The sequence below is a fragment of the Tachysurus vachellii genome, chromosome 7 (assembly GCF_030014155.1).
Source record: "Tachysurus vachellii isolate PV-2020 chromosome 7, HZAU_Pvac_v1, whole genome shotgun sequence".
Classification (NCBI taxonomy): Eukaryota; Metazoa; Chordata; class Actinopteri; order Siluriformes; family Bagridae; genus Tachysurus; species Tachysurus vachellii.
The window spans coordinates 10684907-10701498 of record NC_083466.1 but is presented as its reverse complement, the minus strand read 5'-3'; the positions used below and the strand labels follow the sequence as shown (position 1 = coordinate 10701498).

Sequence of the window (16592 nt, the reverse complement as noted above, 5' to 3'; positions counted from 1 at the left end):
AGAATTAACACATCTCAGCACACAAACATATATGAAAACATATCAAACATGTCTTGCTCTAGATAAACTCAGCAAAAGGGCATTGTTAAATGCTTAAAAGATTTGTTTAAAGATTGAAAGTGAATATTATGTGCAGCTCCATGTTCTTAAAGTAAAAAAAGATAATGATGTGATTCCAATTATAGGTCCAAAACACCAAGTAATTATATGCAAATCTGCAGATTCTTACCAGGGCTTCTGTACTCCAGCTCAGGTTAGAACCATCACTATTGGAATAAGGATTATCCTCTTCTGGACTGTCCTCAGTTTCCTTGGGCATTTTATGCATTGCTGTGTTGCCCATGGCAACTTCTACTAAAGTTCATGTTATTTAAGTTTCAAGCCAAGTGAATACTAAGTCATACTAAGCTAAAACTTTGTCAGTTCCACTGCAGAGCACCTTGTCACTTTACTCACTTGTTTATTTGCCTGTGTGATAATCAGCTTCTTCCATAAACAGAAACAACTCTCTAATGCTGGCTTCCTTACCGTTCATCTGAGCCTCAGCTATTTTTACACCCACCAGCTATGCATGTGAATGGAGGGCCAGTGGTATGTTTGAAATAAGAGAGGGTACAGAACTGATCAGGGACTGGTGTAAAGGCCTGAAGCTGATCGTTACTCTAAATGACCACAGCAATGCCTTGGCACCATGTGCAACTTAGGCAGTCAAGCCTTTAATGTACCTGGTGAAGGGTAAATGAAAGCATTATGATATGTTCACTAGGCCCTTATTTATTCTTTAATATTTGTACATAAATGTTTTTCCCAGAATAAACCGAATACAGAAACCAAAGCAGAGTTTCAAAATTTTCAAATCACTTGTAAAAAGAGCAAAGCATTCTGTTGACACAGCTGATTTACATTAAGTGTTGCTCAAAGAGAGCTTAAAATGACTAAATCATGAAAAAGCACCGCTTAAATTTGTGCATGTGCAGTTCAAATCAATAAACATTATAAATATAATCTGTATATAAAGTGCAATAACAATGTATGTCACATTGATGATTTGAAGCTCACAGTACTGAGTCTCATGAAAAGTAAATACATACAAACTGAGGAGCTCTTTAAGGATATAGAATAATTTTTTTCTAAACTAACAGCAGACTCATGAATGCCACATCCATACATAGCACTTATCCTACACAGGATCATGGGACACCTGGAGATTATCCCATGTGACTTGTGGCACACAAAGTGAAGGACAGATTGCCAACACAGTATAGGGCACACACACAAAATCCAGAGGCTCACTGTTAGTTATGCATCTGAACTGTATGAAAATGAGCCTGAAGTATTTTTGCTCAGTGAAGATGAAGGATGACATTACTGACATTACTGACATTAATGCGATCTATTAACATTATAATGGATCATGGTTGGTGTATCCCCTGGTGCTATGTTACATTATGCTTCTCTGGTAGGCCAAGTTAGCAAAATAGGAAGCAAAATAGGAATATACCATTAATGGGATCCCAGATCATCACAAGGCACTACATACAAACTCATACATACCTAGGTTCAACTTACCGGCAGGTTTTTGGAAGACAGGGCAGAACCATTCACCACCAAGCTACAGTATTTGTGTTAGAAATGGAGCTTGGGAGAAAGACCATGCCTGAGGGTCTATTTTCTTTCTATTTAACTTCCTATAGTTATAGTGATGAAGCCTCCACATCCACCACCACATTGACTATACTAATACTAACTCCTACTCAGCAGTCTTTAGTGGGCAGCTTGGCACAAAGTCTAATACAAAGCATAAGTCAAACAAAATTCCCTCTCGCAGCACTAGCAAAAGTCAAATTGAATGCTTACAGTACAACGGTTCCCACACGAACCAGTTAATGCTACGATATCTAGTAATAGTGTATTAACTCAGGAATATCCAAATACAGTAACTCTTCTCATGTCTAATGCATAAAGTAGTCCCTCGAGATGTGCAGTATAATTTAGCAAAGCAACAGCACACTTGTGTGTACATATGTTAAATGTTCTTGTTCTTCTTAACCATCACCGAAAGACTGAAAAACCCATCAACAATCATTACACTGTCTTAATTACATCCTAACAAAAGTATTGACTTAACTGCAGAAGTCTAAGGCTCATGTAAAGAAATTATGTATAGCAAAGATATCTTCAGAAAAAAAAGTACTTTATTTGTTAATAAATAATTTGGTACATTGTTTAAAACAGATTTGCTAACTTTTTTTTTTTTTTTGCAAACTGTGCTTCTTTACCAAGTTTATTATTCAAGTCTTTTAGGCTACTTTCACCCTGCATTTACTCCAGCAAGTGACAAAGCATCAGGAAACTATTCAGTTTCTATTGTAGTTACATACACAATTGTTAAGGCACAATTTCAGCAACTGTTAGCAAAAAAGCAACAGCATGACAACTGAGATTTTATAAACACTATACAATTGAAACCACAAACCCAAATAACTGCCAAAATACTCCCACAGCCCAATCTGATAGCATGTGTTGTCCAACATTTCTTCAATTCCCCACTCACAACTTTAGCTCCCATGTGAAACTAGTATGCATTTTCTGTTTAAGGCAAAATAGAAGAATACATATAACCTTATTAGATTAGGTTTCATCTTATACTGTCATATATGATCTGTCTTTAAATGTATATAAACATGTATTCACAAGAAACAAAAACTTGACACAAGAAAAATAAGCCTTGGAAGGATGTAGCACAGATCATTGGTGATTGTACTAACAGTAGCTAAGTTGCTTTGCTAATTTATTTAGCAAGTCTACAAGTAATTAATGCTACGCAACAAACCTCAAACTTACACAATGGAAAAATAATGATGAGAAAAGTAACAGTTGTTAATTTATTAGAGTTTTTATGTTTCATTCATTTATCTTCTTTCAGCTCATGGTTACGCACGCTCATGTGCAGCAGTAATCACTGGTACTGTAACATTTGAAAACAACATGCAATAATAAGTGTTATGCTAGCGCATGAACACAGAAGAAAAACAATCCAAACACTAATCACTCACAGGACTCTTCCAGGTTTTATTGACAGATGACCACAGTGACCACTCCATTAATTACTGTAGTCTAAGCGATGCTTTATCCTGAGAGTAGATTTTCTTTACGTTTTACCCACACTACTACCAAACTGTAAGGCTTAATCCTTATGTACGTGCAGATCACAAACATGTTTAATCTGTAATAAACCACATGCCAGGGTTGGGTTGGAAAACTGGAAAAAAAAAAAAAAAACCAGCATCCGTGTTAAGGACTAAATGGTTTTGATCACACAATTATTCATTACAGAATCTTCAGGGTTTCTGGAATAGACATGAAAGGGTGAAATTTGTTCAGGGGAATCCTACATTTCGAGGAACAGTAGTGTTAAACTGCTTAATCATAATCTATTTACCCCTACTGTGGAAACCCTCAGTCAGAAGGCATTTTGCATTTAAAATCTATGTCTACAAACGACTAGGAACGTCTTTGACACAATTTTATTTATTTATTTATTTTTATTGTGATGTGTTTATTTCCTTTATTGAAAATTTCCTGTACACAGAACTGTGCAGGACACCCGACAAATTTATAGTGCTTTCCATCTTACAAACAAACACACAACACAGCGTCGTCCTCGTTCTGCTGACTGATATACAGTAATCACTCGATCTGAAATAAATAGTGTTATATTCACGTGCCTTGTGGAGTGACTGAGACAGCTATCACACACACACACACACACACACACACACACACACACACACACACCTTTGACACAATTTTATATATTTCAACTATATATTCTCGCCTCGAATACCTGAAACACCCCTGCGGTCCTCGTTACTTACAGTGGCTACAGAAGTTAGTGAAAAAAGAAAAGAAAAGGAGTCAGGGGCTATGTTGCCATAGCAACTCATACAGCTGGACTGCACAAGTTTATTAGAAAAGGTTGAGTTTTTTTCTATGTTTTCAGAATTTAATCTGTATTACACTGCATATACTGGCTAGCTGTGAAATGGTTTTAGGAGACTAACCGAGCAGGAAAGATCACGCATTCTGGTGAATCATAAAAAAAATATGTTAATATGTAAATCCTTTAAAGTGATATTTTAAGAAAGAGGGAAATAGTAGTTTGACACTGATTAGACCTTAAAGGGTTCGTGATTGACATTGCCAGACAATTGAACAAATACGGGTTATTATATTTTAAGAATTTCTTTAATAAAAATACATAGCACATGTTACTAAGATAAACTAAATAAAGTAAACAGTAGATGGTAATCTGTTTGTAATTGGCATTAAATTATTTAGGATACATTTATCCAGAGCCATAAGTGAGCAGAAATCAATCCAAGTATATTGCTAATTTATAAGAAACATATGATATAATACGTGAAAGGATAAATCCTCTTTTTTTTAAACAAAATAGCTGAGTTAATTTTATATAGTCTAATAAAAAACTTAATTTTAAATGGTTTGCAGACTTTGTAGTGTAAATTGAACACTGGTGTATTTCAAGAGATATACACAATGCAAAAAAGCGTACACAAAGAGTGTACAAATGAACAAATTACTGTTTTGCATAATGCTCTCCAGATTACTGTCCTGTGCACAAATGGATTGAAAGAGTATTCATTTAGAATTAAGAAAAAAGCTGGATTAACAGCCCTGTGCACAAAGCCAGATGTGGAATGAGTTGATTTAGAGACTAAACCCAGCAGAGAAGCACATATAACTCTACCGCTTTCATAATACAGGGTCATGCTGAGCAGCAGGCTGATCCGGTCACTCCTCTCTCAATATGTGTTGTGCTTTTAAGTAACTCTGGGCATGACTGGGGCAGGCTGTTTACCAAAGATGCATGTACATGCCTCGAAACATGACCCAAGTTCATCAGATATTTGAATAAACAAATGGAACCACTAGAATTACCAAGCAGAAAAACTGACAACAATAAAGGGGTGAAAAAAATAGTGAAAAGAATTGTACTGAATAATTTATGACTTAGCACGTACATGTTCCAGTTCCTCTGTGACTGCTTTTGGCTGATCATTTGATTTTATCAGTCTCCTCAGAATATTCAGATTTTTTTAGTACACACTGAATTGTATGTCCTTTCAGCATTTAAATTTGTAATATTTAGATGGCAACACACTGAAATGGCCCACTCACTCACTCTCTCTCATTTTCTACCGCTTATCCGAACTACCTCAGGTCACGGGGAGCCTGTGCCTATCTCTGGCATCAAAGGGCATCAAGGCAGGATACACCCTGGACGGAGTGCCAACCCATCGCAGGGCACACACACACTCTCATTCACTCACGCAATCACACACTACAGACAATTTTCCAGAGATGCCAATCAACCTACCATGCATGTCTTTGGACCGGGAGGAAACCGGGAGTACCCGGAGGAAACCCCGAGGCACAGGGAGAACATGCAAACTCCACACACACAAGGTGGAGGCAGGAATCGAACCCCCAACCCTGGAGTTGTGAGGCGAACGTGCTAACCACTAAGCCACCGTGCCCCCCTGAAATGGCCCAGTACAAGTTTCCCTCAATGACCAATGTCTTCAAACTAAAGCAATAAAACATAACTGCTACCGTAACTGAGCATAATAGTTCATTTCCTTTCATGACATTCGTATAAGGGTTATCAACAACAAATACTCAAAAATACTAACCTCACTTTTGCCGTCTTTTAATTAATAAAACATATGTCATTATTTTCGTTATTATATATGAATTTGTCTAAAAAAACTTAATATTAAGTTACTTAAGGGCGTTTAAAATTAAATAATTATGTACTATATCAGTGTGAGATGACAGCGTTCCTGACATCATTTGCTCTCTGGATCTGCCTGATTCACACTGATGCCCTATTTCTTGTTATATTTCTCATCACTCACTGTCTGTTTAAGCTTCATAGCACTCAAATTAGATTCTTTTAGATATACACAGAAATTGTTTGATATATTTGTGAAACTATTTAAGAAAATTGCAAATATATTGAGCAAGAGCAAGTTCATGAAGAGTCTCAAACATTTCAGAAATGCAACCAAAAACTTAGATCAAGGAGCATCAGTTAGATTTGACTTGGTAACATTTAGGTTAGACACAACACTCCCTCGCAATAACAATAACAAATAAATAATTCAGTGCATTTCAACCCAGGCTGATGTTCAGTCATAACAAAGCAAGATGCACCTGTGTGTTGGTTCCATATTTAGATGAGTAAAATAATTGAATACAATCTCCACTAAAACTACTCTTACAATACTTAAGCACACACTGCTGGACACGTTTTACGCATAACTCCAGACTAAAGTCATCTTTTTTACAATTGATCTGACACTGCCTTTTATTACTGATAATTACTTTCTCACTTACTCAGTCCTCATTTATTTTTCAGAAACTTGGCAAGACAGCACTCATCCTATTTAGTATAATAGCTATCAGTATAATTTCTGGCGTTTGCTATACTTTTTTTATTGCATTTTTGGCTCTGTGGTTATTGTTCCTGCCAAAGACATTTAATAAATATTAGACCACCATTAAACTGACTTTACACAACAATGCATTTCAGAATCAAGCCAACAACTGAGATTTCAGCTTTATCCAGGGTCACACCTACTGACATTTGTACAAATTTGCAGACACTGATACTGGTAACTGTCACTAAATATTTTTTGCTCACAGAGACTATTGCCACTTCTGGCAGAAAAGCCAGGCCCCTCAATCAATCGACAACATTTTATCTTAACATTCAAAAATCTGACTCAGTTCTGACATGGAAAACATGAAACAATGACCTAAATCATGCCTCCTTGTTCCTTAACGTGACAATGTCAATCATTTGTGAAGCTTCTCATGTCTTATATTTTACTCTGCAAACCACCATTGAAAGTGGGCTTTAGTTTCAGTCCAACTGCTGCAAAGTGTTGATGTTATATAATCTTCAATATCTGTGTGACTAAAATGCCTTTTTAACAGCTTGTTTTTTGCTTCAGATTAGAAAGTCGAAATCATTTTTTTTCTGTCTTCATCGTGATTATAGTCATTTAAGCAATAACCGCCTCAGCAAATAACTGACACAAACAAATGGCATGTAATAAAACGTATAATAAAATGAATGCTGAGGGTTTTTTTTTTGCTTATTTTAATTATGAGTGAAATCCATGACAACTTTGTGCAGTTTTTTTATACTATACACAATGCACAAGCTTCTCTTTAAGCAAGTGAGGCGAGAAAATTATGAATGCTGTTTAATCTCCTTGGAAACAAAACATGAGAGAGTGATCTTATGGGACTCATCATAAATCACATGCCTTGGTGCATGTCATACATCCCAAACAATCTTCATACAAACAGCCTTTCATCAAATATTAGTATTGCAGTGTTCTGTATTCTCCTTCTTCTCTAAGATATGCCCTTGATTTCACGTTCTTATGTGTAATCGGTGGATTCCTAAATACACAGTCGCATAGCAGCAAATGTACTGCACTCATACTGTATGTGATACTGCAGTAAGACTCAAACCAGGCTCAGTGTGATACCGGTCACCATGTTATAAAGAGATTAATGAAGCAAGACGAGAGAGAGATGCTGACAAAATGCACAATTTGTTCAGTTTTTACTAAAAGGGAGCTGTAAGGGTGCTTTGCAACACTGTGTGTCAGAGGAATGGTGTGATAGAGCTGATATATATATGCATGAACAGAAACCAGCAAGGGCTGGCTGTTACCATATGAATAAATAAAGAGGCATGAACCAAATAATGATATGAGGAATATATCTGTACTGCAGTTTTAGCTTAATTTCTTTAAGCAACATCGATGCACCGAATTGTCAGATACATAAGAGAGAAGGTTTACCCTTCATCCTAACATGTAACTGCTGCATAAGATGTGGATGTTATTGACGAGTGAAAAAATGTTAAGTATGGAGGAGAAAAAAAATATGAAAGTGGTGGAAGAATCCTGGAAATCCCTGGAGTTTAAAACACAAACACACACACACACACACACACACAGATGATATAACTGGAAGTGAGATGGAAAGAGTGATATGAAATCCTGGAACTTGACGTAGCATCATTGCCCATGTTGCTGATGAAGGTGGCATGAAAAAAAAGCCAGCTTGCCGTGTGGCATACCTTGCGTTTGCGCTCAGCCCGTTCTCGAGAGCGTCTCCTTCTCTCACGAGCCTTCTCCAGTGCCTTCGTGTCAGGCTGGTCCATCTCCAGCCTGGCCTTTTTGAGGTGTGCCGCTGCGTGCGCCATAATAGACACACGTTCTCCACAAGAAGAAGAAAAATATGAGGTGAAAGGAGAGGAGTCCGGTTGGTAACAGCAGGTGACTTTCCTGCCCAAGAGCAGAGATGTACCACCTGCTCTCTTTGCAAAAAGCGCAGAGAGAGAACAAGACAGACACAAGAGCTCCCAGAATAGACTAGTCCAGACTCAAGATCATCCTCCTCACTCTGGGTAACAGCATCCAGCACAGGTGATGGAGTGTACATGAAAGAAACAATGCAAGGGAGGGGTATAGGATAGGATCATAAGTAAACCAGAGCGAGAGAGAGAGAGAGAGAGAGAGAGAGAGAGAGAGAGAGAGAGAGAGAGAAGCTGTAGTCCTCCCACAACAGCTCTCTAGATAGACTAGTCCAGATCAGTCTTGTCTCTCTGGGTAACAACATAAGATAAGCGAAGCCAAATGTGTGAGATAAAGGAAGCTGTATAGCAATTGGAGAAGCTCAATAAGTAATCCAGAGAGAAGCAGGATGAGGGGGTGTCCCATTCCTCTGTGGCCAACCTGTATTGCTTTAGCACTATATTTTCATTAACAGTCATCAGAAAAAAACACATGGGACCAATCACATTTCATAGTTCCGCACTGTACCCACTCGCTGGGTCAAATGGATGCATCCATGCATGACATACAGAGGGGGGGAGGAGATGAAATGTTAAAAGCAAGCACCTTCTCCAACAGACACTACCGTGTCTATAAATTTTCTTCCTCCCCTATTCGGGAAGAGAGAATGGTGCAGTCTACATCCATGTCACAATGAGCTTGTAAAATCCCAACACACATACAGAAGGTGGGATCCTCTTCTGATGAATATTTCCCCCCCCTCACATTAAAGCTCTTCCATTGAAGCCAAATCAAAGGGTGTGCATGTGTGTGACTGCACGCGCGTGTTTGTGTGTGTGTGTATGTATGTGCGCCACTGCATCCATGGCATTTGTTCATTCTTTATGTGATGAATACAATCTATAGTCCTCAGTCTGAATAATGATTAACAAAAACAACATTTTAATGATAACACAGCAACCCATACAACATGCCAAGCTTCTATTCACCTATAAAATGCTTGTTCCTGTTAAGGTGATTGTCCAGTATTTATTATAAGCAATGCAAACTCATGAATAATAAATTCTTTACAATAAAATATCAGTAATATCAGTGTAGCAAAAGCAAACTATTTTGGCACCGAGTGTAGTCACACACCTTGATTTTTTTCACTATGGTGCCATCTGCTGGCTGATACTCCTTCTTACATTAAAAGCTAGAGAAGAAATTAGTAACACACACATATTATTTGCTATCAGTAGGCAAGCTTCTGAAATGATCGATAAAGTTATTAGAATACCACTTTACTGTAAAGTCCACAAATAAGAATACATTAATACGTTTAAAGCATAATACATTTAATGAAATTATTATGAAATGGTGGCTTAGTGGTTATTTTTGCACTTTTGATTCCTACCGCTGCTCAGTATGTGTGGATTTTATATTCTCCTTGTGCTTAGGGAATTGTTTACCAGGTATTCCGGTTTCCTCTCCCATTACAAAGGCACGCTTTCTAGGCTGATTGTCCACTGTGTGTGTGTGTGTGTGTGTGTGTGTGTGTGTGTGTGTGTGTGTGTGTGTGTGATCTTGGCGTGTGATGGGTTGGGTAAACCCCACATGCCCCAAAACCCCTGGAATAGACTCCAGGTTCCACATGACCAAGGTTCCAAGTGCAGTCTAAGCGCTACAGAAAACAGATGGATAAATGGACTAAATACAACTATCCCATAACACATCAGGAAATAATGATGTGCATACATAGACAGCCACTATTAACTAACACATAAACAGCATCAGTGATGATTTTTAAGTAGTGGCATCTCATTAACTCATTCTCTTAATGAATGTTAATATACTAACACTGTGAATAATATCCCATATGCTTGTTTGTGGATCACAAAAAGGGTCTCTGTTCTTACTGATGACTCAGAACATGTGGATAGTGAATGAAATCGTTTTAGTTACTGTAAGTTTTTCCAGAGAGCTGTAAAATTTTGTGATATGGGGGTTTTAATAACAGCAGCATTAAATGCTGTAAGTTCTCTGGGTGCCAGCCACAAGCTACGTTTTATTAATGTGGTAGGTTTATATTGATGTGCTCTACAGACACATGTTGATTATAGTGACATACTGAATGTTGTGAAAAGATACGTTTATTCAACATTTTTAGAAGGAGTATCCAGTGTTAGAAAATATTAGCTATGCTATTTATATGCTATGAGAGGGAAATGAAAATAAATAAATAAATAAATAAAAAGATTAAAAAATCTATAAAACAATAATAATCATATGTAAGTGTAGGCCCTATGTTGGTTATATACTGTAGCTATATAAAGTGTGTATGTCGTTAAAAGCTGTTTTTTTATCAGGGAAAAAGGTGACTGTCACTGAAGACCCGACTGGTGACAAATGACAGGTTTGATCCAATACATCCATTTATAAAAACCTCATACACACACACACAGGGCTGAAAAGGTCATACACAGATATACCATGAAATGCTTTTCTTGAGAGAGAGAGAGAGAGAGAGAGAGAGAGAGAGAGAGAGAGAGAGAGAGAGAGAGAGAGAGAGAGAGCAGATGGCTTTCAGCTTTTGGCACATCCTGAAATCATGGCAGTATCATTTGAGCCAAGAAAACATGATTCAGATGATGGCATGGAGATACATTCTCAAAGGTCTGATGTGGGATGGATTGGCATACCGGATCCACAACGCCCTTCTGTCATACTGTATATGGACACACACACACACTCCAGCCCAACCCACAAGGATCTGTTATGTTCACAAGCATTGATTTCTCTAACTGAAATAAACAGGATTCAACAAAGACTCAAATTCTCCTCACTGCTTTATGGTGTCATGTGGAACCCCAATGTATCTTTTAATCTTATCCTGCATGACATGAGCACCACAGTAAGCTTCAGGAGCATCAAATGTTTTTTTTCTCAGCACAGTGATATTTAAGCTTCTTGTCATAGACTCTTAGATAGATAAATGATTATCTGGGTAACTGGAGCAAAATCAAGCATTAATTAAGCTAAATATTTTTTTACTAAAATACATTTAAATAAAATATATAGATAATTTCTTTTTTCAGTTTCATCTGATTGCTTTGCTGTTACACTGCATCAACCTATAATAAGAATAAAAATAATTGAACAAAAAGGCAATACTTTCATCATCCTACCCTCACTGTTCTTGCATGATTTAATCAGAAAGCAATGAACACTGTTCAGTTTAGCAGTGCGATGGTACTGTAGTAGAACTCATTCTATTTTAAGCACTGCTTCCTCTTTTGCTGTTTGCAGCTTTGAGTCCCCATGGAAACAAAGCCGAGGCGTTACCAAAGGAGACGAGCGGCCCTCAGTGCATTTTCATCATGACTGGGGGTCCCTAGAGTTTTAGGGCGTGAGCCAATCAATTCACAGCTGAATGCAGAAGGAAATTAAGAGACACATCATCATCGATGTGTGTGTGTGTGTGTGTGTGTGTGCATGCGTGCGTGCGTGCGTGCGTGTGTTTGTGTTAGGGGGGCAGGGTTTTGGTCAAATATCTCCTTACTAATAGGAATATGTGACCGTTTTGGCAGCAACTATAAAGAAAGGTGCTTTTTTAGCTGAAAAAATGCAGTTTGTTTCAAATATAAGATTTGATTATTTTGTGTTATTTATATTTTAAAACCTTCAAGGGCTTGTTGGGTTTAGATTTAGTTATAGGGATAGCATTGTTTACTAAAACACATATGGGAATAAAGATACAAAGATCATCTCTAATCTCTAAACAATCTACAGTATTTTTTTATTTTAATTTATTTTTTATTTTATTTTGAACTACCCTTCCTTTGGATTAATTATCTGTCATGCCAATAAAGCATGTGAAAACTAAAACTGAAACAGAAATAAATATTTCTGATAATTTTTCTAATTTTCTAATAAAAAATAAAAATAAAAATCTTCAGTCACACCAAAATATACAGTAAAATATCCACCTATATTGATGATCTTATTCATCACCTGAGTACCTGGCTCGTGAGCAAACAGACCAACACACACACACACAGACACACACACACAAGCTTTACTGTTTGAAAGTTCTTTCACAAAAAAAAAAAGATTTTGTTCTTTAATTATTGTCCGTGCTGACAACTGAAATAAGGGGCTCGATTAGAACAGGGATTAAAGTTAATCTGGTGGTTGTATTAAGACCCGCCCACTTCTGTGTGCTCCTGTGCTCTTTTTGGCAGCCGTCTGTTTAATTAATGATTTCAGCCAAAAGAATGCAGTCCCACTTGGACTGGATAAAAACGGCACAGCAGAAAAGTGGCTCATCAGCTACAAATATAATGAATCACAGTTATATTTTTTTCCATCAAGTAGCCAAGGGAAAGAAGCTCAGCAAAAGCAAGTGATACATTTTTAAAATATTTATTTCTAAATTACAGATGTGGTTTAGTGTGATACAGATACATCATGCAGCAGAAAAGGCACAGTTCGGATCTACTCACAGTAACAACACTTTCTGTATAAATACTGTACTTAAAAGCACTGCGATACCCAAAAGAAAGGCATGAATTTAAGCAATATTATGCTTTGCATTTTAATTCAACCAATCTCTCTCTCTCTCTCTGTATCTGTGCAATTTCCCACTATGACACTTTTGCACTACATATAGTGTTTACATTGTTTAAAAAATATCAAATATCAATATCATATTACATTGTTTAAACAATATCAAATATCAAAAATATCATGTGCTAAATACATGCATAATTTGAGGTACTGTATGTGTAAGACCTCCTGCCACTGTATGACCTTATACACTGTTTACACTTTAATATTTTTTTTCCTTTGCTTATTTTAGCTACTTTTACCTACTATGTACAAAAAACCCTTCATTGTAGCTTGAATTTTATTGAATATTGATGTAAAGCTCATTATGTACATGACAATAAACTTTAGTAGTCCAAGTATTTATATATGTATTCAAATTCACATAATCTATACCAGAACTGCTTTTTATTTGTTTTTGTTTTAATGTTCTTCATTTTTCATTCACAAATGATACATTTGTGAACCAGAAACCCTGATGAACCATTTTCTATCTAATGTGTCTGACAAAGCAAGCTTTCTGACTCTGTCAGCTTCATCCTCATGACTTTCAAGCTTAGAATGAAAGTAAAAATTGTGTGTTTTGCACAACTCCTTTTGTGTGTGTTTCACCTTTGCATGATCCCAGTCCTGGTGTACACGTATAGTCTCATTAAAATACAGAAAAACAGCATCTTCTATTCATATATGTATGAATATATGTATGTAGAACACATATGTTCAAGCTGATTAACACTAATATACTCTGCTTATGATTCAAGGTTTGAGTCCAGCATGGTGCCAAATTCAAAATGTCCTCTATGACATGTAAGTTAGCTGTATGTTAGCCTTACCTGGACAGCTGCTCGATTCCCAGTCCGTCCACTCATGTGTGTTTGTGGCTAAGTGCAGTTCTCTGAGCAATATCCAGACACAAAAGAATGACAGGAGGAAAGAACTGAGGGAGAGGGCAGACAGATCCACAGCAAGCGAAGGCCATACAGGCGGTCACTGCAAGTCGAGTGGATTACTGTTCATCAGACTGGAGGTATTAGCATGGGGTGTTATCTCACTCTGTCACACACACACACACACACACACACACACACACACACACACACACACACACACACACACACACACACACACTCACACACACACAGATGCTACTGAAATAGCTTACAGGATTAAGCAGCCAGATATAGTGAAGTCTTTTCATCTGATCCAGAATCAGACTCAGAATCAGTGTACGCAATGGGACGTCCCTAAAAAATCCCTAGTACAGTATTTCAGCACTGATGCCATGTTTGTTAATGTATGTGCATATCTGATATTTGTGTTTGTGTGTGTTAGAGTGTTATGGTGTTAAATCTAGGAAAGATAAGAATGATAGGTGAATTTAAAAATGGCATTTGTGAGCAATCTGTTGTTTATTTTTCTAGATTATCACACAGATAATATTTTTAATTCAGCACACACCACTATGTTTTATTCCTCTTATATCACAGTACTGACAAATCATACTCGCTTTATCAGGTTATAGTTACAGTTAATCTTGCGGAACATTCCAGAAACAAGTTACAGGCTCTTATTTTATATGTTATAGCAGCTACAAACAGTCTTTTCCTCTCCAGCTCTCATATTCGGTTACCTTCCCCCTTCGCCTCAGACACTCTGTTCACAAGACCCAAAACTAATAGATGCTAACTGAGGTGCTTTTGGAGCACATCCTGGACATGGACAATCTCAAACATGAGTCAATTTAGAAACACTGAAAGCCTAAGATGCTAGATACACATTACACATTTAACCAGACACAAACAGGCAGTGAATCAATAACATTCAGAGTCGACTGGAACGGTTCTCTTGAGATTTATAGTTTAATATGCATTTCTTGGACATATGTTATGACCCACAGTCACTCGTTATACCATATATCAAAAGGGATGTAACAGATACAGTAGATGTGTATATACTGTTCTGAATTAAGGTTTTAATTCTCAAAGTTGGGTCTTGGCTCATGATTCATTCTAATATGTTACAAAATGTTTCAAATCTACATCCTAACAAGATAGATAATAGATGTCTAGACTAACTAGATTCCTAGTAAACTCAATATGGCATCCCAATTTAGTGTGATTATCCTTTATATTCCTTTATATAAATATAAATATAAATGGCACACAAAACTGTCCAAGCAGTGTTTTATTTATTTATTTATTTGTTTTAGAAAATTTATGAATGCTTGGAAAATCAACTATATATAATAATTAAGATACATTTATACTGACTGTGAACGTGATAGACACAGGCAGGAATTGTACCCTATAGGGCTCTGCAAATGTGGTAACCTCTGAGGGCCCTGTGTGCGATCGATAGATGGATAGATAGATAGATAGATAGATAGATAGATAGATAGATAGATAGATAGATAGATAGATAGATAGATAGATAGATAGATAGATAGATAGATAGATAGATAGATAGATAGATAGATAGATAGATAGATAGATAGATAGATAGATCAAGAATTAAATGATTTAATGCTTCCCTTAATGCTTCCCTTTAAGGATACAAGAAAAACCCCAAGCCTGTAGAAATATACAAAGAGATATAGACAGTACCTTGATCAGGACAGGTGTGTATATAAAAATTGAGTACATTATTTCTCCATATCACTGTACAGTCAACTCTTGGGGAAGGCAATAGTCTTGGTTCACTGAGCCAAAATGGTTTAATCAATGAACTCCATCATCATGTGTCTAACAAGAGCAAGCTTACTTGATGCAGTAGAATAAAACTGAATGGGTCACCTAGGACTCTTTAAACTAAGCATGTCAAACTGCAGCTAATCTGTGAACTCCACACGAATAAACTTGATAATAGAAGTTAATGCCGTGCTATTTTCGGCTGCTTGGAAGGACAGGCGTGAGTGGGAGTTGTTTTAAAAAACATTAGTGCAGGTTGCCAAATGGACACCTAAATGCAAGTACTATTTAGTGTTCGTCTATAGTTTACACTAATTGCACCCTGACAGCTAACTTTATCTAACATCTGCTACTAAAATATCATGTCTCCAGATTCACAATAGCAAAATAAAAAGAGAATGAAGCGTAGGTCTAAAAACTGCTCTATCGTTGAAATCTTAAGACAGTGACAGAGTGTGGGTGTGTTTGTGTGTGTCTGTGTGTTTGTGTGTGTGTGTGAGAGAGAGAGAGAGAGAGAGAGAGAGAGAGAGAGAGAGAGAGAGAGAGAGAGAGAGAGAGAGAGAGAGTTTGTTTTTATTAAAGCTACTGTAAGCTACTCATTTAGTATGTATTATCACTATCAGTCACAGCAGTCTATCACTTGAAAACAAAAAAACCAATACACCTCTTGCACTTATCTGTGTTGAATTTCATAAAGCTTTTCATGGTTCCATGTGGTTTGGAAAATAAGAAACTTTGGGTTTATTAGGGGCAGCTGTGTCCTCTACATCTTAAAGTAATCACCTGTCTATGAGCTTTCATCCTTGAAAATAAGCATCAGTTAGCTTTTCATAAATATTTACACCTCTGTAGAACAGCTGTAGTCCCAATTTCCCTTCCCTGTCGTTAGACACAAGTAGCCCCCCACAGTCCC

At 36.9% G+C, this 16592-nt stretch overlaps 1 protein-coding gene across 19 annotated transcripts in view; it reads right to left on the bottom strand.

Moving 5' to 3' along the window:
- The window catches only part of ank2b (ankyrin 2b, neuronal), a 130614-nt gene that overhangs the window by 75836 nt on the left and 38186 nt on the right, over positions 1–16592 (bottom strand). For 7 of the 19 annotated variants that reach the window (XM_060874213.1, XM_060874215.1, XM_060874216.1 and 4 more), the window contains exon 1: positions 8189–8539. The exons of 2 other annotated variants lie outside the window; for them this stretch is intronic. In XM_060874213.1, the coding sequence (XP_060730196.1) occupies positions 8189–8314 (126 nt within the window). In that variant the 5' untranslated portion in view covers positions 8315–8539. Of the gene's footprint in view, positions 1–229; positions 438–8188; positions 8540–16592 lie in introns of those variants that run through there. 10 more of the 19 variants (XM_060874221.1, XM_060874217.1, XM_060874230.1 and 7 more) reach the window with 7 other exon arrangements.